Here is a 27,179-nt window from a genome sequence, read left to right as displayed (position 1 = left end):
TAAAAGTAACACTCTTATCAGTATAAGAAGAGTGTTCAGAAATGAAGGAAACGCAGACCAAAGCCAAAATACATAGAGTGAGATAAATGTGGCTGGGTCAATATTATTGCTTCTCTTCTGCCGTTAAAATAATACAGGCAAAATTATACAGGCAAAGAGGCTGCACTAAAATTAATTACCAGTGACACTCACTGCTGTGCAAAGGATCAGCCTTAGTCTGTACACCACAGAAAGTGACATATGAGCATTATGTTGACCCTATGCCTTTCCCCTGTAGCATTTCCCTGCAGAAGTGCATCCAAACAAAACAAGCAGCACCTCTGCAGCCTCTTCTGTCTGAGACACACCGGTGCTCTCCCTACACCTCCCTGCATTACGTTTCCAGCAGCACGGTGCTGACGGAAGGCTGAGCATCCCCCAGGCAGGGTTGGGTGAGTGTCCAGCGGGGCCGTAGAGAAATGCAGGGGTTGCAGAAGCAGGGCTGGTGTCAAGAGGTTACTGTAGCAATGGGGAGGGGACCAGCAGAAGGGGGGCAGAGGTGGAAGTGTTTCCACAGCAAAGGATAGAGTGCCACTTGGGCTGGAGATGCTGCTGCCCTTACTTCTAATTCCCTGGTGGTGCTGGGGGGTTAGCTACAACGTGTAAGGTGCACCTGCATTATTGCCTGTGTGTGTTACTGACTTCATTTCTAGTTAGGCACTGGGACAGTATTGGAAATGAAGCTTTTTTCTCACACAAGATGCACTCATTTGAATCTTTATTAATGAGAGTATAACCAGTTCACAAGTAGGAGCAGAATCACTGCTTATTCTTTCAAATATGTTGTAAAATTACATTCCAGTATCAGTTATTAATCCTGCAGTGCTAGCACAGATGCTGAGATAGGAAGCGGGTTTAAACTGTGGTAGGGAGTGTGTTTACCATACACATCATTACATGACGATATTTCATTTTTCCTAATGATCTTTGAAAGACAGACTTTACTATTTTTTCTTTAGGTGCTCTATTATTATTTTTTTCTGATAATATCAGGTATTGAAAATTTCTGGTAAACTCCTTTTGAATTTCCCCAGCTGGGGAGTGATGGAGTTAGTGACTATAAGGGGAACGTGCTCATATGAAACTGAAAAGCCCGGACTCCTGAAATTACTGTCATTGAATGGCCCAGTGAATGGCAGTCAGCCATCTGCTATTTCATCTGTTGTCACTTTTCTCCCCCCAGACTAGGGACAACGAAGAATTACCAATGTCAATAGCTGATTTAATATGAGTCTCATATCAAAAAAAAGAATGGGCTGAAATCTAGGGGGAGCTGGAATTTGATCAAATTTAGTTTGGAATGTAGGGTCTTAAAGGGAAACAAAGCTATTCTGAGTATCAAGCCACCTAACAAGATAGGGCTTGAAAGGAATCCTGACCTGGCTGAGGGGAGCACAGGGTTTACCTTTGAACAGCATGCAAAACTGGACATGAAGTCCAAAAAAAAAAAAAAAAGAAAGAAAAAGAGCCCAAAAGAGCCCAAAAGGTGAAGACACTAAAGCAGGGATAGGCCTTCAGGTACTTGCCCTTTGGAAATGTCTCCATGCCTATGTTGTGAAGATGAAGCCTGAAGCCATTTCCCTTCCTTATTTGACTTTGAAGAGCTAAGCTCTGATAACTGGAGTGCCCTCTGTTTGGAGATGTGGGAAGGCTAGGCTCAGCCTGCTGAAGGCAACCAGCACAGTCTCACAGGCTATGTATTTTGGCTGTGGAGCCTCAGCGTCTGCTCTGAGCATGCCCCCCAGCAAGGCAGAAGCAGAGGGGTCTGGTTCTGCCAGAGACAGCAGTGCAGAGGGGTGCAGGCTTGTGCCGGCTCCTTAGGAGGCTGAGAGCAAGCATGAAGCACTTGAGCTCAGCTGAGGCACATTGCAGAGTGTCTCTCCATGCCTCTGTGGCAAAACAGTCTTGTTCTCATTTTCAAAGTGGTTAAACAAGTGCATTTCCCTCAAATGCCAATGAGGGCTTTTACAAATGTGCTTTCTCTAGCATATTGTGCGCCGTTGGCTTTTTCGTGCATCTTTTTGTTGGATGCCAATAGCACCTATTCAAATATTGCTGTGGATGCAGGATATAACTCCCTCTGTCACTATTATTTAGTTTATTTTCCTGATTTCTGTCATCCTTTTAGATTCTATCTATGTTGCAATGAATTTAGGCTTTGTGCCCAGGCTATGTCTATTTGTGTGAATATAAGATGGCCAGGGATCAATACTTGTCCCCAAGACTGTGTGGCACCGACTGGAGTATGTCTAGGTTTTTAGTGTGAGCTGAACCTGTGGGAAATTTACCTGGGAAGGAATAAGGTAAGAAAGTCAGCTGGCAATGAAGCTTGGGAATGACAGGGAGTGCAGTGCTTGAGTGATGTCTGCAGTCCCCCTGTGTTCAGCTGTGTGGGTGTAATCACTGAGTTAGTGCTTTTTGAGGAAAGTCCAACAAATGCAGAACTGTATGTATTTATTTATTTTTACCCTTGAAAATGTTCAGTAATGGGTGACTGATTTCCAGCAGGAGGGGTTTTGAAGGACTGGGTTTTTAAATCCTTGGTGAGCTCTAGCTTTCTTGCACAGCCCTGGAGGAAATACTGATGTCCTCACTATCTCAGCTTCTGAAAAAGAAAATGAAGTTTATAATTTTATTTACCTAATGAGGGTGTCATAAGGATGAGTGAGTACCTTTCTATGAAACTTGGCTACTGTAGTAGAGCAGTGTGTGGGTTCTCAAGCCTCATGAGATACCCTAAAAATGACAGTGAAGGGGGACAGTTGGAACAGGACTTTTCTCCAACTGATTATGCCACCTTCCTCCTTACAAAGTGCTTCTTACCATCTCTTCTCTCACTCCCAATTCTACATGAGACCCTCACTGTACCTGATCCTTCAGGCTGAGATAGGTGTCTGTTTTTTCATCACTGCCCTGTCTTCTGTTTCTTTACAGCTGTTCTTGTGCTGAGTGACAATATGCATACAAATATTAGGGTAACCTCCTCTTTTCTGTTTTGCCAATGGCATAAAAGATGTTTCAAAATGCTCTTCCACTTTTTCGGCCAACAGGCTTTCTCACCATCTTTAAAACAAACTCTTTTTTTAATACAGAGATTATTTGCATAAGGTATTATTATCTGCAATCTCTGAGAGTGCATTTATTTTCAGGAACAGGGAAGTTTAGCTTCTGTTTTGAGTAAGCTAACACTCCAAAAGGTATGCTTATAAAGTTGATTAGTCTTTTATAATAGATGAAAAATACTGAGTATCATTATAATTTGTTTTATGATTTTCTTCAGATATCAAATATTCTTAGGAGACCTTAACAGTGTACTTTATTGTATTAAATAGTCATTAACATACGTTCACATAATTCATTTTTTTTTCTTCTGTTAAGTGATTATTCATTTTTATTTCTTTACTATTTCTACAGGAGTTAATCTTGTCCTTGTGCATTTATCTTACTAAAATCACAAGTTAGTTCACAAGAAACCTTGGTTTCTTACCACATGGAATGATGCTTTTGGAGACTCTCCCCCCTCTCTCCCCTAAGTAAATCCCAAGCTGTCTGCTGTCTTTGTGAAACTTAAATTACAAGTCAGAGTGGGCACTGCACTTTCTTTGTCAATATCAAAGATATTTTTTTCTTCTATCTATCTAGCATCTATCTATCTCTTTAGGAGTGACTATTCTGATTGCCATTTTGAATTACATTGACCACATACAGTGACCAAAAGTCTGCCATGTATCCCACCACCTCTATTTCTCCTGTGCCTTCCTTGCATACTCTGGGCATCCCTTTTTCTAAAGGGGCCAAATTTATGTACAGATAGTTAGGGATTAACAAGTCAGAGTTTACCATCAGGCCCTGCCTGAATCAGGTTATGAACTCTATCCCTCTTCACACACCCTGTGTTAAGTGTAGTTGTGGAGCGGTGATAGCAATCAGGATGTCTTTGGCAATGCTCTAAGAGAAAAAGTGTTCAACAGACAAGTCCCAAAAGAAATGGTAGGCAGCAATATTCAACAAGAATGACTGGTCTTCCATCAAAAGGGATGGGTAAAGAAGAGCAGATCTACATTTGGTTTTCTAAAATAAGCAGTATTTGTTCTAATTCAAGCTTTGTTTCTGATTGTGGCATGGTTGATTGAATGAGAAAAGAGAATTCATCAGTGCAGAATAAAAAGGAAGCATGGAGAGATCTGTGGGAATAGGCTATGGCAAACATCTCCTGGCCTTCCTTCTACCGAGTGTCAAAAGTTGTCTGGAATAAAGAGGACTGGAGCTAGCCTCCAAGGAGCCAAAATAGGTGCAGTGACACAGATAAATGTTTCCTCAGGGAGAGGAAATGCGACATGATTTTTCTTAATTGCGTGTTTTGTTTCTAGCGTGAGGTTAGCTGTCTGTTGCCTCATAGAACAGCAAAAAAATCAATGAAGTAATCTCCTAACGCAGCCAGAAGGCAGCACTACAGTGAAGATGAGCTTGTCCTTGCTCCAAGATGCCTGCTGAAGTTACAATGAGAAGAGCTTTTATTTATTTATTTATTGACTCAAAGTGTTAGCTGACAATTGTATCTGCTTCTTGAAATATTTTGCCAGTGTTAACCTAAATAGCACTGGTGGCAATCTCAAAGCTGACTTTGCTTCTTTCCTTTGTATTTTCTCCATGTAACCATCATGCTTGTAGCTTTATGAAAATGTCAAACCAAATTCTCCCAAAGGAGCAAGTTATTCAAAGCACTTCTAAACAAAAAACAGTTTGGAAAGTTCTCAGAAATACATATTTTACTGCCACTGTAAACCTAATCATCCAGGGCTTTTGTTTGTATATTTATTTTGGAGGCCTTTTGAAGGTACAGCCTCAATGCTGCTAGGGAAGATAAACTCATCAAGAGAAGAAAAAAGCTCAGAAGTAGGGAAATGTTTCCTGAGCTCTTCCACCTCTCAGAACCTACTAATAATAAGAGCAGAAGTTGGAGGTGGAGCAGGAGCATGGAGAATTGAAACAGAGCAGGTTGCAGAAGAACAAGATGAGCCATAATGTCCTGTCCCTGAGGCCCTGAATTCCACTTTTTTGGGTCATGTGAAGCAAATCCCTGAAATTCAGCTCCTGAGCAACCTCTAAAGACATGACAGCTCCGCACTGGCAGAGCTACTTCAGGGCAAGTTTGTGGCAGCCCTAAGGGTGCTACTCCAGTCCTCCCAAGCCATGCAGAAAGCTAGGTGAACTTTCAGGATGTATCTGAGAACTGTTGTCCTCATAGAAGGCTTGTGTTGGTCTTGTTGGTACAAAAAGGGTTTGAATACGCACTGCCAATGAAATGTGCTATTTATTTTACCAGGTTTTCTCCAGCAGATTTAATTTATTCCTTCCTGCATTATATATATTAAAATGAAGAAGAAAAAAAAAAAAGTGTTTATGGTTCAAAATGGCTTCACTGGAAAATGTTAGGCTCTCCCACCACCTTCAGCTCCTTCCCACAGTATATCTGAGAGTTTGTTACAAATTTTTGAAACTAGAATGCAAGTTGCACTCGTGATTCAAAAACAAATACTGAGGTAACATTTTAAGCGTTACAGGTCTCTCCTGGAGTTGCCATGATTCCTGGCTTTTTATAATCTCTGTACAATGCAATCTGGGAAACAAACAGCATACATCATGCAGCAATTGCTGTGGGAGTATTTATTTCCACCAAGACAAAATCTAGCCATGAGCACAGCCTGTTCCCTCAAATTTGTTCCTTCAAATGATCAAAAGCCGATTCTAAAGGCTTTCCACCCAAACAGATGACAATTCTCTTCTTCTTGTGGTCTGTTTATCCAGGGTAAGATATCACAAATCAGGGAAGCTGAAGGTGGGCTGTGCACCTTGGAATTACTCTTGGTGTCTTGAAATCAGGTGTGTGAATCTTCTGGTTCAGGAAAAAGAAACCACTCTTTCCTTCTTTCAGGGAGCATTTCTTCTTTCGTTCATTTGTCACACAACTAGAGAGGAGACTGAATCAGTCAGACAGCCCTTTGCAGGGTAATCTTTGGCAACTCCGTTGTTGATTAAACTTACATCCTTTCAGCAGTGAGCTTGGCTGGAAAAAATATTCTTTTATTGAAAATGGACTTCTTCAAGTGCACCATATTGCAGACTAAACAAACAGACATGATGAGTGTCACTCCAATGTCTGGGACATTTCTTGTAAAACAAAGTATCTGAAAGCCTTCTTTTCATACTTCTAATCTGAGCACGGCAAGGGCATGTAGAAATAACATTTCTGAGAGTGTTTAGTGTGTGCTGTGGCTGAATATAGGAAGAGGGAAACTCCCACCCTTCAAAGGTTTTCCTTTACTGAGAGGGTGGTGTGGTGTGTTGGGAGGACAGCAGAGCCATGTTGTTGAATGAGAAAGAAACAAATTTGTGATGAGGACGAGGACTCAGTGAGGAATAGAGAACTGAGGCAGAAAATGACCTTGAATTATACACCAAGGCTACAGTTGTGAAGGATCTGACCAGGCTGATGTAAAGAAGTGGAAATAACAGACAAAAGTTACAGGCACTTGCTGTCACAGGAGATCAAATTTAGACTGCTCTGTTTTCTGCTTCTAAAGGACAGTTTTAAACTGCAAAGTTTCTTCTGTCTGAGCTGTGAAGTTTCCTCTCATTGGCCTTTATTTCAAGTTTATGGGAGCAGCGCCTGTGGTGTTTTGAGTTATTACACAAGGGATGCAGAGGACATAGAATGGTCATAATCTGCATTGGACTCTAATTATTTAGGTATTTTTAATTGATTGTGTACCAGACTCATAGAAATCCTAGTAACAGCTTTAATCAGATAGTCTTACTCCATCAACAAAGAAAACACAGTCTGAACAACGAAAAAAATAAAATTGGGGAAGAATTGGAGAAAATACTCTGAACAGATCAGAAAAATAGCAATAGCTGTCAAGCCTAGAGGCTTCGTATAATGTGGGCAAATAGTGTCTTGTGGTGGTGGTACATTGTCTGATAGGCAGTAGTAAGAATCTGGAAAGCATCATGCAGGAAATTCTTGCATGTCTTCCAAGAACAGGACTCTTGATTTTGTCATTGCTATTATTGTTGTTGTAAGGAATTGTGAAAACACAGAAAATGAGAAGGCTGCAGCAGAAGCAACAAAGGCATACCATACTATTATCTATAGTCATTCAAATAGATCACCCAAGTGTGACAGCCAATTAAATAGTATTTTCCAGGATTAACCCACTGCTAAAATGATATGTCATGGTTGGAGAAAAGCTTAATGTATTGCCAACACATGTTAACTCCTCTTTTGACTGAAAAAACAATTGAAGACCTGGTTGAAAACAGTGTATTTTTCTCTGTGACTACAGATGCCTCAAACCACAGCACTTTCAAGGTGTTTTGAATCATTAGCCATTATGCACAGTTGGAGTGCAGATAATTCACTGTTGGCTTGATTTTTAAGGTACTAATGAAACCATACTAAGAATATTTGAAAATGTGAAAAATATGCTAAAATCAAGTAGAATGAACCCTATGAGTCATTATTTGCAGCTGATAATACTGGTGCTACCTCTTGGTTATGTCCCTCTGTCCACAAATCAATAGAAAGAAAGAAACATTGTCTCTAGGTTACTGTTCTGTTCATAACCATAAAGCAAACAAACAAACAAAAAAAAACCCTCTAATTAAATCATCATTTGATTTGGAAAAAAAAAAACAGTCACTTTTTCTCTTTATCTCAAGTCATTTTTCTCAGCAAAAGTTTCAGATCTAAAGGAGAGCTTATAAAATTTGAATGGACACAAATGTTCTCCATGAGACGATTACTTGCTGCAGTGTAGGTGAAAGGTTCATAATATGTGATCCTGGATTTGGATGTTACTTCTGGAAGTTAAGTGAGTGTTGTCAAACACCAGTTTTAAAATTCTATAGATAACGATAATTTGTTGGAGGTGATAGAGATTTTCAGTGACAGAACGTTACTTACATTGCTTTCAGATTGTACTGAATATTTCTAAATAAGTCTTAAAACTAGAATAAGCTGACTTTTTACATCATGACAAGTATAAAATAATGCAGTCACCTAAGGGTAAATTAAAAAAAAAAAAAACAAAAAAAAAAAACTTATTACAGTTTCTTTGGTCATAAGGTAGTCATCATGGGGGAGAATAAAGAAAACAGATATTTTACTCAGCTGCACATTAGCTGCTAGATATGAAACTTTATATTTTGATATGATCTAACAAAATAAATGGATTTAATTTTACTGAAAATTGTTAGACTTTCCAGAAGCAATAAAAAATATTGAAAATATAAAATTTCTTAAAAAGGTCTGATGATGTGAATGTAGATATTCAACTGAGTATTCGTGTGTATCAGTAGGCTTCTTTTGGGAAACATTCTCATGTTCTAGTTTCACCTACTTGCTCTTTCAATTTCTTAAATTCATTTCATTTACTGTGTTGTGAACACAGCACAGAGGGAAAAAATGTTTTCCTTATGTAATCAGATTTGGGAAGATTGTAAAACCCTGCTGCAAACAGATTCCATTTTGATGAACTTTATAAGCATAAGAAATTTAAATTATAAATGTAACACGCTCTGTGAAATTATTTTTAAAAGCCAACCAGAATGACATCTATTAAAGTTGATAAAGTATTTTTCTATCAATGCCTTCAAGTTTATAAGTGAATTTTGCATCAGAGAACTTTTATATTGTTTCAGAAATATGTGCTATACTGAAGAAAACAAGATTTCCCTAGAATTTCCCTTCCTGTTAACAAGTAGACATATTTTTCCCCATAGAGTTGTCACTTCCGTCTTCTCAACAGAAGATCTTTTCAGAAGTATGCCTGCAGTGGAGCATAGCTACAGTTAACATATTCAGATACAGTGTGAATACATGGTATAAGCAAAAAAATCTTAAGCTGCTTCTGGTAGCATGGCAAGATAGATGCTTGTAAAACAAGGAAACATGGTGACAGAACACTTTGCTGTATGTCAACTTGGCATCATTTTTTGAGAATGCTGTTTCACCTTTCTGCAGTTGAGAAGCCCTACTGAAAATGTATTATTATTATTATTATTAATAATAATAATAATAATTAACAAAACAACAAAACAACAAAACAACAACAACAACAACAAAACAACAACAACAACAACAACAACAATAATAATAATAATAATAATAATAATTATAATAATTTCTTCCTGTGTTCATTGTAATAATCAGTGGTTGCTGCCAAAGATTAAACAGGAAAAGAAAGAAGCAGAAAGGTATTAGCAACCCTTCTGGTATGGTGGTAGACAAGCACATAAAGACCATTATTAGAGCTGTAGGATGTTGCTTCATCTGAAGCATCCTTTCACTGAAACCCTGACTTGCCTGAACACTCTAAGTGCAACTATCACCTTTCCTAAAGGTTTTTCTTTGAATATAGGCATTCATCTAAATGGCAGCTATTAGCTAGCAAAGAAAAAGCGTTCTTTTGTAGTATTATATTGTATCAGTCTGTATGTGGGAACAACATAGAAACCTTTCTTCTGGCTGTTTCTTGTTGGATGCTGTGTATTGGAGATCACTGTACCAGCTTTGTGCAAAGCAGTATATGAAAGCTTTTGACTTAACTAGGAACTGAGTATCTGTTTTCAGTGAAGATAAAGGTAATTTTGCTGAAGTGTGCCCAGCAACTAACTCCATTAGAAGTGAAGAACTGAGTGTCAGTCTAGAAACTGACCTCGGTCTCTTCCTTGTAGAGTGAATATCATACCCCATTATCTGCTTGGTTGAAAACTGAAGCAATTACAAAGAGTAATGTAAAGGATGTACTGATCTAACATCTGCTCCTAGAAAGGATTAATGTAGAGAATATAAAATATGAAATTGGAATTCAGATATTAAATGGAAATATGTGCTTTTTTGTACTGAGAAAATTTGTCTTGTAGGGGCAATTTTTTTGTACATTCTGAACTAAGCATTGTAAATATTTTAAATAAAAAATAAGGGTAAAATGATGACAAAATAAATGCAACTGATTTGAAATTTTCATCAACTTTCCTTTTGAAGTATTACTTTGCTTTTTATGACCAAGGTTTGTAAGAAGAAAAATGTATTGCTAACAAAATAAATGCCTAAATACCTCAGAAAATCTGTGAATCATTTAATCAGAGCTGAAACATTTTTATTAACGTGCAGAGCTTCAGTATCCCACTGGAGAGATATTTTGAAGAATGATCACCCTGCTTCTAGGCTAACGTAATCTGTTTCTCAGCCAGAGTAGTGTACTTGGCTAGAAGCCACACTGATGCATCTACACTGTTTCTGGTGCCCACTGTGCTCAGATCTAGTTGCAGTACCTTTCAAGACATAGTACCACATAGGTCAGGGGCTTTCTTTCCTTTGGTGTGGGAGAAATCCTAAATATTATAAATCCTAAAATCCTAAATATCATTACATATGTACAATCTACCAGAAGGGAATTATGACTAACCCTATATTTAGTAAACATTTGAGAGCCAAAATAAAGCATTCATATAAAATAACCTCAAATATGAATATCATGCAAAAACTTGTCCTGTGAAAAGACAGCACTGTCATTAGCCAGCTGTATACAAACAGTCTTTGATTCTATAAATACTGATTCTCACATGTGAGCTAAAAAAAGCAGCTCTACTCACTCAGCATTTGGAGAAACCCATAGGCATGTCTGGCATATGCTTTTCTATAGAAGCAGAGTGTGCCAAACTAACTCTTGTCACTGGACTTTCAAGGATAAAATAATAGAATTCAGTGTGATAAAACAAGATCAGCTCTCTGGGTAGCAATAACAGTGTGCTGTGTACAATACATTGCAGCCTTTAAGTGTGTGAGGATATATAACTTTGTGATCATCACGATGAAAGAAGAGTCTCTTCAGATTCAAATCTGTCTTCTTCCCTGAGAAAATCAAGTTAATACAATGAAAAACAGCAGTGAGATAGGCTACAAAGAAACATGGTCCTTAATTCATTTGGTGGCTTGGCTTTAATTCCTAAGGTGATCAATTATTTGATACTTGAATGCATACTAGCACCACTAGCATTGATCACCTATTGATCATCTGCCATTTAGAGATGAAAGGCTGAGAACATATTTTGGATTAGTATTACAGTATCAGTGAGTTAGGTTTACTGGTGTCACAGCATCAGCTCTAGAAGGATGGCCTGCCAAAAATTTAATAGTGCAGGAGAACCAGATGGCTCTTAACAAAAATGCTGTCCTCAGTTCAGACTACAAGCTCTTCTAACTGTCTATAAATAAAACAATACAGAATACTGTTGGTATAATAACATTTCTTTTTACACATTCCCTTTTAAATGAGAAGTTTGGGAAGAGACAAATAGAAAAGGAAATTCAATAAAAGCAAGTTCAGAGCAGTCAAAAGCAAAGCCATACTAGAGAGCCTAAATTCTACAGAGCCTAAATTCTCCTTTGTTTAGATATACAAAGAGTGCAAGGACCAGGTGATTTAAGGAGCTTGCTTCGTCTGGTTTAGCTCAGGCCCTGCATTAGCCTGTGTTGTAGGGCACACACTTTGTGTCATGCAAGTAAACGCCATCACTGTTGTGGATGCAACCCGCCCTGCAACACTGAGAGGGTCTTTCTTGACATGATCAGATGTCTTCACAGGATTTGCAGATAGAGCAGTCTATAAGGATAGTAAGGAAATGGGACTAATGCAAATGTGAGCTTTCCTGGCTTCAGATGACTGCAGGATGCACTCACAATGCAAAACTAGTTTTAGCACAGTTTCTTCCATGGGATATTAAATACATATATCAGTGTGTTGTTGTGTTCAGGTATATAGTCCTATCTGTATGTCTGTGTATTTTAATTTCTGCATTGTTATACCTACTATGGCTGCTTACCTACAGTAACAAAAAAGTAAATGGGGAGTGAAAGAAAGGATGAGATTCATTTAAACTATGATATTCATCTGTGCAGGGCAGAAAGTTAGTGACTGCACACCTCTTCACATTTGAGGGGTCTTTAATGAAGCACAAACATGCCTTTTCAACTCTGCTGTAAAAGAGTAGTTAAACAGTTGGTAACAAAAAGAATAATTAATTTATTGAATTTACACACACACACACACACAAAAGGCATTGCAAAAGTCAGAGGAATTTATCATTCCCCAGTTTCCCTGTGCTGTTCTTGTTCATTTTTCTCACCTCTTTCATCATTCTCCCTATGACAAAGAAGTCTCTACAAATTGTATCTTGTAGCTATAAATTTTTAGAGAAAATGGAAAAGAATGAGCTAGTGCAGAAATTACTACAGCATAAGACAAAGGTAAGAGAGGTTGTTTTGCTTGTTTTCTAAAGAAAAGAAAAAAAAAAAGTTGCTCACAATAAATAAGAAAACACAGCTCCCTTAGCCTGAATGCGTCTTGCTACTTTACGTCCAGATAGACCTTACTCGAGGTCAAATAGTAATGAGAAGTGTGGAACTGATTTCAATTTGCATATCATGCTTTCATTGCAGGAATATCAAATTGATATATTTTTTGCCCAGACGTGGACAGACAGTCGTCTTCGCTTCAACAGCACCATGAAAATACTGACTCTGAACAGCAACATGGTTGGGTTGATCTGGATTCCAGACACGATATTTCGGAACTCCAAGACAGCAGAAGCTCACTGGATCACCACCCCCAACCAGCTCCTCCGGATATGGAACGATGGCAAGATCCTGTACACCCTCAGGTGAGCAGTCAGAGCACGGGGTGAAAGCTTCTCACACCTTTGGCTCCAAAGTTATTTTCAACATTCTCCCTGTTCTGCTCTGCTGTTTTCTTCCTGATGCTTACCTGACCTTTCTCGACAAAACAGTGAAATATTCAGGTGTAAGCAATGCAGTTTAGAAGCAAAGTCTTGTCTTTTAAAAATGAAATTCTAAGTACTGGAAACAGGTCTGTGTAAATTGTAGAAGTAATTTTTTTCAGGGTTTGTAATAAAATCAGGAGCATGCAGTCCATAAAACCTGCCAGAAACCTTTCTGATCAGAGTTAGATGCAGGACTGGATAAAATATTTCTAAATTCATGCTAATGCCAATACTTGATTCTTCAAATAAGTCACGCTGAAAGGTAGTCTGTCACATCTCATCACAAGGGTGAATTGCTGGAGGAAATTTAGAATTTTTCTAATCTTCATGATACCATCAACTGTATGGTATTAGAAATACTGTATATATTTGCATGAAAAGAGCCTGTGGAAATCAAAATGTTTACTTACAGAAGAGATGAATTGTTCAGAAGGGAGTTCTGCCATGAGCCAGACTCCACAAGGCAAACTTTTTCAGAAGCATCTTTCATGCTACATTTTCTGCACTGATTGTGTTTAGCCTTCTCAGAGCAACAGCATATTCTGGTCATAACTGCAACTGCAGTTGGGCTCCAATGGCAAGTCTTTGTCATATAGTAAGAAATGAATTAAACAATTGGAAATGCTATTGATATTTTTAGTGCACTTCCCTTCTTAGGCTTGCTCCTCAGTGACAGAACTCTTGCTTATTTCAGTAGCCTTTAGCTAAAGACCTTGGTGATTAAATTGACAGCTCTAATCACCTATTGTGTTTTTGCTTGTTCAGTTTGTTTGTGTGTTTGTTTTGTAGTCTTATTCCAGTTTTCAGGGCAAGTTGCATATCTCCCTAATGACTGTTAGACTGACATACTTATGTAAAAAAACTATTTGACACATGGACTGCAAAATTTACCCAAACCATCTAAAAATGGATTACTATTTGACCAAGTTTGAATGGGCTGTGAAAGCTGTTCTGAATCCTTTTCTACACTCATGTCAGCCTCCTTTTTCTCAGGGGAGAGGCTGTTAGAATGATCATTGCTCACAGATAACACTCTTTAATTCAGAAACAACTAATTTGTTTGACTTAGGTGACCACACAGAATCAGTATGGCATGGGAGTGATAACTATTGCATATCTAGGTTCTGTGATGTGTTGATAAACATTCTGTATTCAGGAGAAAGTACAATTCTGTGCACAAGGTTCAGTCTTGCTCTTGCCTCTCCCTCTTCTTGCCTGCCTACTCCTGCTGTAACACCCCAGATCCTCTTCTAGCATCGACACAAAGTTCCTGATAAGTGACCTTCTCCAGGACATGGAGGTTTTCTCCATCCCATCCTAAATTTGATACACAGACCTTAGCCAATTTATTTTGTTAGATTTCGAGTATTAAAACCAAAACAAAACCAAACCACCACCACCAACAACAAAAACCATGCCTCACACTTGCTACATAAATTCAGACATGCAATTAATGTAGCGTCTGTTTCCTGAAAAACACTAGACAATAAACTAACATTTAAGGTAATCTACTATTACTATAAATTCACTTTGTAATCTTTCAGAATAAAATTTACCTGTTTATTATAGTCATTTTTATATCAAGTCCATTCATAGTGTCCTTTGTGCTAGGATATCACAAAAAAAAAACAAAAACAAACAAACAAACAAACAAAAACTTTCCAAATGGGGGTGAAGACCTTTCTACTGATTTGTGTTTGCAACATCTGTACAGCTGAGACTGGTATACAGAATTTTTATACATTTTTGAGAGATATCCCAAAATGACTGAATGAATTTTAAGTTCACACTATAATATAAATTAATTAATAGACTATTCCCAATCCCATCAGATTCTTTATGAGATTTTAATTTTGTGGAATTGCATAAAACCACATCAGCCACTTTTCTGTTATTTTTGTAATGGATAGTTGTTTCCATTCCATGTTCTTTAATGATGAATTGTCTTGATTGGTGTTTGTCAAGAAAAACATATGCACAGATTTCTTGGGATCAGGAAACTCTTAATGATGTTATTGAAATTATTTGTGTTTTTTAGATAATAATTGTTTTGGAGTAGGCCTAAATATCCAATGGACAATTTGCAAATATCAAAGCTCTCTTGTATGACCACTTAAGGTTGCCCAGCTTCCTCCTCTAGCTGTTCATTCTGCTGGTGTGTAGTGACAGTCACTTGGTTTCTCCACAGGCTTACCATCAATGCTGAGTGCCAGCTGCAGCTACACAATTTCCCAATGGATGAACACTCATGTCCACTGATATTCTCTAGCTGTAAGTACTGTTTTGACACTTTATAGTTGTACGTGAGTGGCATGTAGAGGCATGAATTTGTTTCTGATTTCTGTTAGGTTTCTCAACCATTCCACAACAGGTGTAGGAAACTTAGGTTTGCTTAAATATTCAGAGGATTTTTTTGTTTCCTCTCTAGCACTCCTGCTTGAGGGATTTATGCCATGAAGTTTTCCATAGATTTATTCTTTTATTTTTGCTAGCACCGGCCTTTTTATTTGATCCTATAGTCACTTTCAGCACAAGCAGATACTCATGCCATTCCTTGCTATGTTAATCTATAAAATCATATCACATGTAAATGAGAAAAGAAATTGCAGTTTTCTTGTGGAGGTGCACAGTTTAGGGATACACCCAGTAATCTCTGAACGTGTGAGTCTATAGCAAGTAGCATGGTAATGCCTCTGTCCCATAATCTAAAGTAAATGGAGTAGATACTTAGAAACTTATTTCCCTTTTATTTCTTAGCTTGTCCAGTAATCCTAATGTTGTATTGTATGTACTGACAGTATATTTTAAACCTATGTAGTAGGCAAAACAAATTCATTATTAAAATAGATGGAAAACAAAAGTCAAGCAAGTTTAACTTGAGATCTAATATTACTGTGAGAGAAAGTTCATTTCATACTGATTCGTTTGAAAAAGCTTGAGAGCTGTCTGCTCATAGGTACAGCTGCACAGTTGTGTAGTCCAAAGTTACACAACACAAATGTTTTACAAACAATTTTAAAAGGGTCTCTATTAAAGGTTTTTCCTTTGATAAACTACAGGTCTTAATATCTATGTTCTCAAAAAGTGGATGGGAAATGCACTGTATTGTCTTTCTACTTAGAAAATAGTATTTTTTTCACTACCTATTAAGAAGTGATAGAAAACTAATTTAATGCCTTCATAATAGATATACTGCTGTGATGGAAGTGTATTGCTTTCCATTTATGAATGTTATGCAAACAGTGGCACTCAATTAGAAACTGGATCTGGGTTTCAGCTGATCCAGGTTTTCTTCTTTTTCCCCAGGAAAGTGTTTACAAAACATCTGCCAATGTAAACATCTTAATCCCCCAAAACATATTAACACTATTTTGCTGGGTTTTATGATCTACATAGATAAGTGAGCCTGGGCAAAAATACACAGTTGTATGCTTAATTTAGATATGTGCAATACATGTATACTTAAATGGACAGGAGGCAAGTACCTCTTGAATGAGCTTTCCTGCTAATGAACACTTGTCGCTGAACTATATGCACCTCAGCTATGTTTAGTTATTGCATAAAGCTGCTCTTGCCTTGTGGCAAACTACTGTTTTTTTTTATTCCAGGACTGGCAAAGGAGTCCCAGTCCAGAGATACTAATTAAATGTATCACAGAAATTTGATAGGTCTTGCATTAGCAATATCCAAAGAAGAAGGTGAACACTAATAGATAAGGAAACCACTTCAAATCTTACCTTCACTAGTAGCTAGGCAGTACTGAAGGCAAGTAAGAAGTAAGTTATGCTCTGAGATTTTATTAAAAAGAAAAAAAAAAAGAGAGAGAGAGAGAGAGAGACAGGCTATCAGTGCCAACTTCAGAAGTCTCCTTGACAAAGTTCAAATTACATCTTGATTTGAAGATACGCCCCCTAATTTAGATAGATTAGCTTAGAGCCATTCTACCCTTGAAAACATACATGTGTTACCATCTAGGAGATGAAAGTTACATAGGATCAAACAGAATCTGAGTGTCCCAGTTTTTTCTGTATGTATTCCTTATAATTTCTTGTCAGATGGAATAACATGTGGAAGAATATTAAAATAACGTTTTATAGCTTTGTTAACCTTCTTGCTCATGTTGATTACAAGAGCCTATTTCTTTAGCTTCATACCAAGTTTTGTTCCTTTCCATGAACTCTTTTAGCACTACAATTGTCGTAGGACAATCTCCTGTGTGACTGGTTTGTTTTCTTAATCTGTTGTATTTTCAGTGCGCATTCATAGCAGTCCCAAGACACGATACACAGTGGGACTTAGAAAGTGAATGACTGAGTGAATGCCTGAATGATTTATTATTGCCTGCTATGACAAGTTTCTGAGGAGACAATCTTATTATGGATTCCAAGACGTATATCCTTGGATAAAATAGAAATGGTTGTAGAATGCACAGCGTAGCACCCCTTCTCTCTGAATCCCTTTTGTTTGCTCTCCTGCACGCAGACAAATCTTTGCAGCTTCCACTGTAAGCAAGCAAAAAAAAGCACAAGTTCTGGAAAATACTCCCTGCATCTGTACGCAAACACAAACAAGGTTAATATTTGTGGTGTGCTTTTTTTTTCCGTTTTTTTTTTTTTTTTTCCTGGTTGGTTGTTTTTTACGATTTATATACATTTTCCTTGTTAGTTCAGAAATGTGAAACTAAGCTAAAATTATTTCTAGAGGATTTTCCTCTAGTGCCAACAAACTTACACCCTAACCCTTTCATTGCTCTGGGGACAGCTAATATTCCTTGGGTGGGAATACTAAACCGTACTTGATCCAGTTGCCAGAATAAGAACAACAACAGTTTATAAACAAGAGACCATCTCAGTGTGCTAACAGGGCTTACTAAAACCTATCTACCCCTTCCTGTTGTTTGGAACATATTTTTTACCCTCCTCGGAAGTGATTTTTGAGTGCCTATTTTTTGGTTACATCTAAGGAACACCTCATAAAAACAATTTGGAGATGGACACTGATTTGGGGAGCATTTTCACAGTAACAGCTGGCCTGAGCAGCTAGTCTTGTTCAAGAACCACTCCTGGAGCACTCTGATCAGTGTTGCGATGTGGCAGATCTTTCCCAGTCTGTGAGCCAGTCTGGTCAGAATAACCACATGTCACAGGCAGGTTTCCTTAATACAGAGATGCTGCAACACTGGTGTAAATGCCAATGAATGGTATTAATGTGTGTTTGCTTGTGAATGGGTAGAAAGAGTGAATGCTGTGACTTGATCCCAATGTAACAAGCATGTTAGATTTTGCTCTAGGTGATCACACATTCTTCACATGCTTTTGAAGTACTATGTACTGTTGCATAAAAATATTCTATAAGGGTGGTTTTTCATTTGGGTTAATTTATCTTTCTGAGCTGAGGGAGTCTGCTGTGATACTTCTGATACTCAAGTATGCTGTTAAACTGCCTTGGTTATATCTATTCAATGATGGTTTGAACATTGTAGATTGTTCATCCTCATTTCAGGATACTGCCAGAAAAGCTAGTTTATTAAGGTAGTTAGGATTTACATAAATATCAGTAAGGAAGAAGAGGCATTCTGTCTAAAGGACAATGCCAGAACAAGAATAAACAAATAAAACACAAGCAGAAAAATGCAGGCTGGAAATGAGAAGTGCAATTTGTTGTGAAACATGAAACATAGGATACTCTGGATGCCAAAATTGACTAAGATCCAAAACTGTTTGGACAAATCATTGGAAGAGAAATGCATTGGTAGCTATTAAGCATAAAGAGATCACTCTGTACAGAGTGCTCAAGATTAACCTAGATTTGTGACACTCCTTCAGGAGACAGAATATGACAGTCACACCAAAATGAAGCCTTACCAGATGCAGTAATATTGAACTGCAGTGAAAGATGACAGAATAAAAATTATCACTCTGAGTTGATTAATGGGGTTTTATTGCTTTATTTTTCTTGCTGCTGTTCTGATAAAAACCCAACAATACTGTTCATTTTAAAAAGCCCCTTAGATTTAGATTATAGAACTGATGGTATTTTTGTAGCCAATTTTATCTTTTACCAAGTGAGAAGGTCTACAGAGTCCTGAGTGGACCATTATTGGAGGATTGATGCAAGGCAGGAAAGGGTGGGCATCCCTGGAATGCCATTCCTACTGCAAACACTAAAATATGCACATGAATGACCCAAACGTTTTCAGTTCAGTTGAAAATAGGGGCAAGCAAATTTGCCAGCTGTAGATGGTTCGTTTGCTCAGGCAGGCATTAAAGCATGTACTTCTAGCCATCTAAAAAGTTCAAGTATTTTTTTAAAGTGACTTACTTACAAAAGTAAGTAAGACTTACAAAAAAGTAAGTAAGTAAGACTTACAAAAAAAGTATGGAAATGTGAAATGCATTTAAAAAGAATCCATCGAAATCTAACACAGTGCTTGAAAAAGAAGATGCCCATTTTCTAAATATAAACATAGTTCAATCAAATGTTACCTCTTTGAACATGAAACCACTTATGGATATGCAATTTAGATGATCAGTAATTTGAGCCTCATATTATTAATTTTCCAACAGAAGTAGCTGTCATCACCAATTTAAATATGTTTCTTTATTATTCCTTCTAGCCTGGAAAAGGAAATGCTGGTTTTGTGGAATGAGTTGTGCTTTATTTCATCTCATGTATCACCAGTAGAATCATTAATAAAGTCTGAGGGCAGAATTTTACTCCTGATGAAGAACAGGCCAGAAGGAACACTGTTTAATGTTCACATCTTAAGGGAGCAGCATTAAAGATGTTAGGAAGGCTTTACAATGCACAGAAAGAACTTTAATCCAAACCTGAACTTCCCATATGTGCTCTCTGTAATGGGCTGAACCAGATCATGGGGCATCAATGGAATTCTTGATTAAGGTTTTGTGATGAGCATATTTTAAGCTATTGCAGCTTTTTCCTCTTTTAGGAGGACTCAATACATTTCTCAATACATAACAGACACTGTGTTAAGTGTCTTTTAGATTTTTATGACCCTCCATCTCCTATTCAAGCCAAGACTCATAAAATTTTACAAGATATTTGAATTGGAATTTCTGCTAATTGTCATCTAATTACTCCAATAGGATGTGCTATATATCTATGAAATTGGCCAAATTAATCCATTATATAAGTACATTCATTGTAAAGTTATACTTTCTAAATCTAATTTATGGTAGATTTATGTCAAACTAGTGCATATTGTATAAGGTATAGCAGAGACATCTTTCTAAACATTTACAGTTCTGTGTTTCTATCCTGATTCCAAATTTAAGCCCTACATTGTGATACAAGTGTATCAGACTTAAAGCCATCTGATATTATCTCTGTACATAGCCGCTAATACACACACAGTTTCTGTTTAACAGAAAAGGCAGTGAAACTTTGCTGAGGTTAAGGATGCCCATTGTCTCCTAGATCAGGGATAGTTGATGGTGGTGGTTAATTAATATATTATCCCTTGCTCTTCTGGGGACTTACATTCCTCACAGAGGGCTAAGGTTTGGGGCTAATAGCAGACCAAATCTCTCTCTTGTTTTATAGTGACTCTTGAGATTTTTCTCCATGAGATTGAGGGCTCCCCTGGAGAGGCAGCAGCTGCCATTACTTCCAGCAAAAAATGAAACTTTACTGTAAAATTACAGCAATTTTGCTGATTAGCAAAGCCTAAAATGCTTGACTCATGATATCCTGGCTCCAGCAAACTCTTGCTGAGACTGGATTGGTGGTAGGCTATTCCAGGAAGCTCATACTTACCCCAGTTTTGCAGCAGTCTTCTGAGGATCTATGATATCTCCATTTGCCCTGCACGGCTGTCTGAGGAAGATAGGAGAACTGTGTCACAGGCACAAACTCTCTAGGCAATCTGCTGCAGAGCAAGAACCGTGTTAGCATTCCAGGTTAGCATGTTCAAGGTAGGCAACTGGATTTAATAGCTGGGATTCCCAGCTCTGACTTACTTTCAAACAAGGAAACAGCAAGTCTAGCAAGAAAACAGGGGCAATCTAGTTTCCCAGAGAATCTAGTCTTCTTTCTCTAATTTTTTTATAAATAAGAAATGATGAGATTTTATTTATTTATTTATTTTTAATCAGTACCAAAACAAGTTTGGAAAAAAAATGCCAGTGAGCAATTTTGATCAAGAATATAAATAGATGACTAATTTATATCTACAGTGTCAGGGGAAAATAAGAGAAAAACTCTGAAGGAAGGCAGGTGGCTCTTCACTTGTCTGGCAGCTGAAGGTATCAGCAGAAGGCACAGGAGCCTCTGTCATGTGACAGTTATTGTTCATTCCAATGATTTTATCACATGCCTCATTATATTCATTATTTACTTGAAGCCAAAACCACTTTAAGCATCTTTTCATGTGCCAGTGTGAGCTCTCTTTTTTTTTTTTTTTTTTTTGACAATGTGATACCAATGCACTGGGAAAAGTTCCACAGAAAGGAAGAAAATAACTTTCACCTGGAAATGTAATATAGCAGCTGTTATATTCTACATATTTATATCATTGCTGTTTGCTTATTTAGGTATGTGATATCTGGTTTGCAAATGAATCTGATCTCTATGGCGAGACTGATCCATCACTCAAATACCTAGCAACACTGCGTTTGTAACTTAACATATAGAGATCATCTTTGTAATATATACAGAGCATCAGGAGACAGTCACATTCCTTGGCATCCTATTTTTTTACCATAAGAAAAAATGACTGATTTTGGCACTCTGTAAGAAACAATTGCATCACAGGACAATGAGGACAATGTGGGGACATTCTGGAACAGAAATCTGCTCTGTCTCAGTTGTGGAGTCATAGCAATAAGAATTTTCTGTAAGTAGGATAAAAGTGCCCCTTTGTGGGTGTTTTATTTCAACATGAGAAAGCAAACTGAATGGCAAGCATCATGCTGCTCTTACAGGCAATAATCAGAGATGGATCAGTAGTGAGCAGTGCCCAAATTCCTAATGATGCTGTGCACAGTTCACTCTTGTTTGGGTTATGACAGATTTTGTTCTTTAGTGGTGAACTTGATCCTTGATGAAATTTCCTAAGGCACCTTCCAAGATGCATGCTCCATTGTATATACACTGGTGTTACCCCTATGCAGAGCACATAGTTTTCTAATTACTTTAGTCGTTGTAATGGGCGGATTTTTTATTTTATTTGCCTTTTTTTTATTTACTATCCCCTTTTGATAGTCCAGGCTAGCAGTGATAATATTGAAGAGAGAAGCCCGAAGGCTATCAAACGGGACTTTAGGGGACTGGGATGGTTAGTGGATGGAGCAGGAGTACAGGTGGTGTTTTCATCTATCCCTACAGTGGCAGGGAAGGGTACAGAGAGGACACGGAAAGCCCACCTGATTAACACGTGGCTCAGAGGCTGGTGCCAATACAGAAATTTTGTTTTTTTTTGACCATGGGGCGCTTTACTCGGCACCCGGCCTGATGGCCGCAGACAGGTCCCTATCTCTAAGGGGAAAACGGATCCTAGCCCAGGAGCTGGCAGGGCTCATTGAGAGGTCTTTAAACTAGGTAAGAAGGGGGACGGGCTGAAATAAGGCTTGTTGGAGCTGTGCCAGGGGGAACAATGGCAAGGCTGGGGGAGAAGGCAATGGCCCAACTGAAGAGCATCTACACTAGTGCATGCAGCATGGGTAACAAACAAGAGGAGCTGGAAGCCATCATGCAACAGGCAGGCTATGATTTGGTTGCCATCACAGAAATGTGGTGGGACCACTCTCATGACTGGAGTGCTGCAATGTCTGGCTATAGGCTCTTCAGAAGGGACAGGCAGCACAGAAGGGGTGGTGGTGTGGCTCTCTATATTAGAGAGTGTTTTGATGTTGAGGAACTTGAGGCTGGGAATTACAAGGTTGAGTCCCTATGGGTTAGGATCAGCGGGAAGGCCAACAAGGCAAGCATCCTGGTGGGGGTCTGTTATAGACCGCAGAACCAGGATGAGGAGACCGATGAGGAGTTCTACAGGCAGCTGGCAGAAGTTGCGAAATCGTCAGCGCTTGTTCTCATGGGGGACTTCAACTTCCCAGACATATCCTGGAAGCACAACACAGCCCAGAGAAAGCAGTCTAGGAGCTTTCTGGAGAGCGTGGAAGATAACTTCCTAACGCAGCTGGTTAGAGAGCCTACCAGGGGAGGTGCCCCGCTAGACCTTCTGTTCACAAACAGTGACGGACTGGTGGGAGATGTGGTGGTCGGGAGCTGTCTTGGGCAGAATGACCATTAAATGGTAGAGTTCTCTATTCTTGGTGAAGTCAGGAAGGGGACCAGTAAAACCGCTGTACTGGACTTCAGGAGGGCTGACTTTGAGCTGTTCAGGACACTGGTTGGCAGAGTCCCTTGGGAGGTGGTTCTGAAGGGCAGAGGAGTCCAGGAAGGCTGGCACTCTTCAAGAAGGAAATCTTAATGGCTCAGGAGCGGTCTGTCCCCACGTGCCCAAAGATGAGCCGGCACGGAAGAAGACCGGCCTGGCTGAACAGAGAGTTGTGGCTCGAGCTTAGGAGAAAAAAGAGGGTTTATAATCTTTGGAAAAGAGGGCGGGCCACTCAGGAGGACTATAAGGATGTTGCGAGGCTGTGCAGGGACAAAATTAGAAAGGCCAAAGCTCATCTGGAGCTCAATCTGGCTACTGCAGTTAAAGATAACAAAAAATGTTTTTACAAATACATCAGCACAAAAAGGAGGACTAAGGAGAATCTCCATCCTCTACCGGATGCGGGGGGAAACTTAGTTACAAAGGATGAGGAAAAGGCTGAGGTGCTTAATGCCTTCTTTGCCTCAGTCTTTAGCGGCAAAACCAGTTGTTCTCTGGATACCCAGTACCCTGAGCTGGTGGAAGGGGATGGGGAGCAGGATGTGGCCCTCACTATCCACAAGGAAATGGTTGGCAACCTGCTACAGCACTTGGATGTACGCAAGTCGATGGGGCCAGATGGGATCCACCCAAGGGTACTGAGAGAACTGGCGGAGGAGCTGGCCAAGCCACTTTCCATCATTTATCGGCAGTCCTGGCTATCAGGGGAGGTCCCAGTCGACTGGCAGCTAGCAAACGTAACACCCATCTACAAGAAGGGCCGGAGGGTAGACCCAGGGAACTGTAGGCCTGTTAGTTTGACCTCAGTGCCAGGGAAGCTCATGGAGCAGATTATCTTGAGTGTCATCACGCGGCACTTGAAGGGCAAGCAGGCGATCAGGCCCAGTCAGCATGGGTTTATGAAAGGCAGGTCCTGCTAACAAACCTGATCTCCTTCTATGACAAAGTGACACGCTTAGTGGATGAGGGAAAGGCTGTGGATGTGGTCTACCTTGACTTCAGTAAGGCTTTTGATACCGTTTCCCACAGCATTCTCCTCAAGAAACTGGCTGCTCGTGGCTTGGACTGGCGTACGCTTTGTTGGGTTAAAAACTGGCTGGATAGCCAGGCCCAAAGAGTTGTGGTGAATGGAGTCAAATCCAGTTGGAGGCCGATCACTAGTGGAGTCCCCCAGGGCTCAGTACTGGAGCCAGTCCTCTTTAATATCTTTATCGATGATCTGGATGAGGGGATTGAGTGTACCCTCAGTAAGTCTGCAGATGACACCAAGTTAGGTGCATGTGTCGATCTGCTGAAGGGTAGGAAGGCTCTGCAGAAGGATCTGGATAGGCTGGACCGATGGGCTGAGGTCAACTGTATGAAGTTCAACAAGGCCAAGTGCCGGGTCCTGCACCTGGGGCGCAACAACCCCAAGCAGCGCTACAGGCTGGGAGATGTGTGGTTGGAAAGCTGCCTGGCAGAGAAGGACCTGGGAGTACTGGTTGATAGTCGGCTGAATATGAGCCAGCAGTGTGCTCAGGTGGCCAAGAAGACCAACAGCATCCTGGCTTGTATAAGAAGCAGTGTGGCCAGCAGGTCTAGGGAAGTGATTGTCCCCCTGTACTCGGCTCTGGTGAGGCCGCACCTCGAGTACTGTGTTCAGTTTTGGGCCCCTCGCTACAAGAAGGACATGGAGGTGCTCGAGAGAGTCCAGAGAAGGGCGACGAAGCTGGTGAGGGGTCTGGAGAACAAGTCTTATGAGGAGCGGCTGAGGGAGCTGGGATTGTTCAGCCTGGAGAAGAGGAGGCTCAGGGGCGACCTTATCGCTCTCTATAGGTACCTTAAAGGAGGCTGTAGCGAGGTGGGGGTTGGTCTATTCTCCCACGTGCCCGGTGACAGGACGAGGGGGAATGGGCTAAAGTTGCGCCAGGGGAGGTTTAGGTTGGATATTAGGAAGAACTTCTCTACTGAAAGGGTTGTTAGACATTGGAATAGGCTGCCCAGGGAAGTGGTTCAGTCACCATCCCTGGATGTCTTTAAGAGACGTTTAGATGTTAAACTTAGTGATATGGTTTAGTGGAGGACTTGTTAGTGTTAGGTCAGAGGTTGGACTAGGTGTTCTTGGAGGTCTCTTCCAACCTAGATGATTCTGTGATTCTGTGATTCTGTGAACTCAAGAGGAAATGCGGATTTTTTTAATTGGTTGCAATGCTTTCTTCTGGAGACAGCTCAGGGGCCACACTGAGGATTGTTTAGTGATGCATCTCTAAACAATGACAACTGTGTACTTGAATTCACTGGTATCTTATGAGAAGTGAAGAATTACTGAAGAATTGCCTCTGTGCGTAGAGAAGCCATTTGGCACATTGAGAACCAAGTACTGCACAAATGTTAGAAGCAGGATAAATGCCAAGCAAAATCACTGGGGAGGTGAGAAAAGAAGCTCAAGGAGAGACCCAAATGGGCAAGGCTGGATAACCTTCACAATGCTACAGAAGTTTAAAAAAAAAAAAAAAAAAAAAAAAAAGTAGTGACTATTGACTCTCAGATTAGATGTATTTTAGCTAGAATCCAGTTGATAGTTGTTACTTTCGCTAAGTTTGACTGACTAATGATGATGAGATTAGTAGAAACCATCAAAAGTGTCTAGCAGATTCAATAAAAGGGGTGAAAGCATCAAGTCCTCAGCCTGGTAGTTATGTCTTGTCAGTTGTGTTTACCTTTAAGACAGCCTGGCAAAACAAGTCAGCCTGGAAACATGAAACTTCCATGAGAAAAGGCTTTTTCTTTGCTTATTATTTTCAAGGCCTTTTCTTGCTTATTGATTCTGCTTCTTCAAAATTAACAGAAAAACAAAAACATATCACCAGGGTCCACAGAACTAAGAAAGGGAAGGAATTAATTCAGTAGTGCAGCTTTGAAAGAGGTTTTGTTATCATTGCTAGAAACAGTCATGGAAATGTCCTTTATATCTGCTTCCATTAGAAGGATGTTGCTGAGGTCTGTCCGGCTGAATCCCTTGCTATGAAGGGCAGGTCTATCTCCTTAAAAGGCAATTAACTTTTTGTAATGGGCATGCTACAGGACAAATAATAAAACTTGAATCCTTTTTTTGTAGTTGTGTAGCATATATGTCTGTCAAAATAAAATGCACAAGCATTATGTCTCTTAATATCAGAAAACCCCTCAGACAAACAAGAAATAAGATTTAGATGGGAGAAAAGCAGTAACATAAATTGAGACATCAAATTTAACTTTATTTTTAAATATTTTTATATTCTCCCATATGCTTTAGATTTTTGTTTGATTCCTCTGTTTTTTTCACAAAACACTGTACTTTTGTATATCTAAATAGAATCACAGAATCATTAAGGTTGGAAAAGACCTTCAAGATCATCTGGTCCAACCATCACCTTACTACCAATGTCACCTACTAACTGTGTAATGGAAACTGTTATGATGTAATGTTTGCATTAGTTATGAATATTATAGTTGTTTATTTTCTCCCTAAATTTTCATATTGTAGCTTCTGGCAGTCTTACTGCTAATGTTATGGTTCAGGAACAGCTGACTTTCTCACAAAATATTTCCATCAGTTATAAGAAAGAAAACATAGGAGGCATGTAGATTGAACAAAAGGTACATGCTCTTATGGTACAATTGGACAAATCAGAGAGCTTATGCAGAAAACACTGAGGCCCCCTCCATTCCATCATCTTCTGCCTGAGTTTCTTTCCCAGGGAAACCAAGTCACTATGGGGAGGGCTGTTGTGTGACTTTGTTTTGTCCTGATGGGAGTTAAGAGCTGTCTCGGGTGTGATTTTGCATCAAGGAGTTCAGAAGTTCTCTCAGCTCCACCAGCTGCTACATAACCTTAAGCAGACCGGTTTAATTCATCCGTTGCTTTGCTGCCACTTGCACTGATGTCTTTTGCTGGGCACCGGTAAGCAAGGTT

General features: G+C 39.4%; 1 protein-coding gene across 2 annotated transcripts in view; it reads left to right on the top strand.

Moving 5' to 3' along the window:
- GABRG3 (gamma-aminobutyric acid type A receptor subunit gamma3) overlaps positions 1–27,179 on the top strand; it is a 331,802-nt gene that overhangs the window by 165,183 nt on the left and 139,440 nt on the right. For both annotated transcript variants that reach the window (XM_040535635.1, XM_040535644.1), the window contains exons 4-5: positions 12,545–12,765; positions 15,074–15,156. In XM_040535635.1, the coding sequence (XP_040391569.1) occupies positions 12,545–12,765; positions 15,074–15,156 (304 nt within the window). The remainder of the gene's footprint in view (positions 1–12,544; positions 12,766–15,073; positions 15,157–27,179) is intronic.

The sequence above is a fragment of the Cygnus olor genome, chromosome 1 (assembly GCF_009769625.2).
Source record: "Cygnus olor isolate bCygOlo1 chromosome 1, bCygOlo1.pri.v2, whole genome shotgun sequence".
Lineage (NCBI taxonomy): Eukaryota > Metazoa > Chordata > Aves > Anseriformes > Anatidae > Cygnus > Cygnus olor.
Note: the sequence above shows the minus strand (reverse complement) of the source record. Positions and strands in the feature narration are given on the sequence as shown.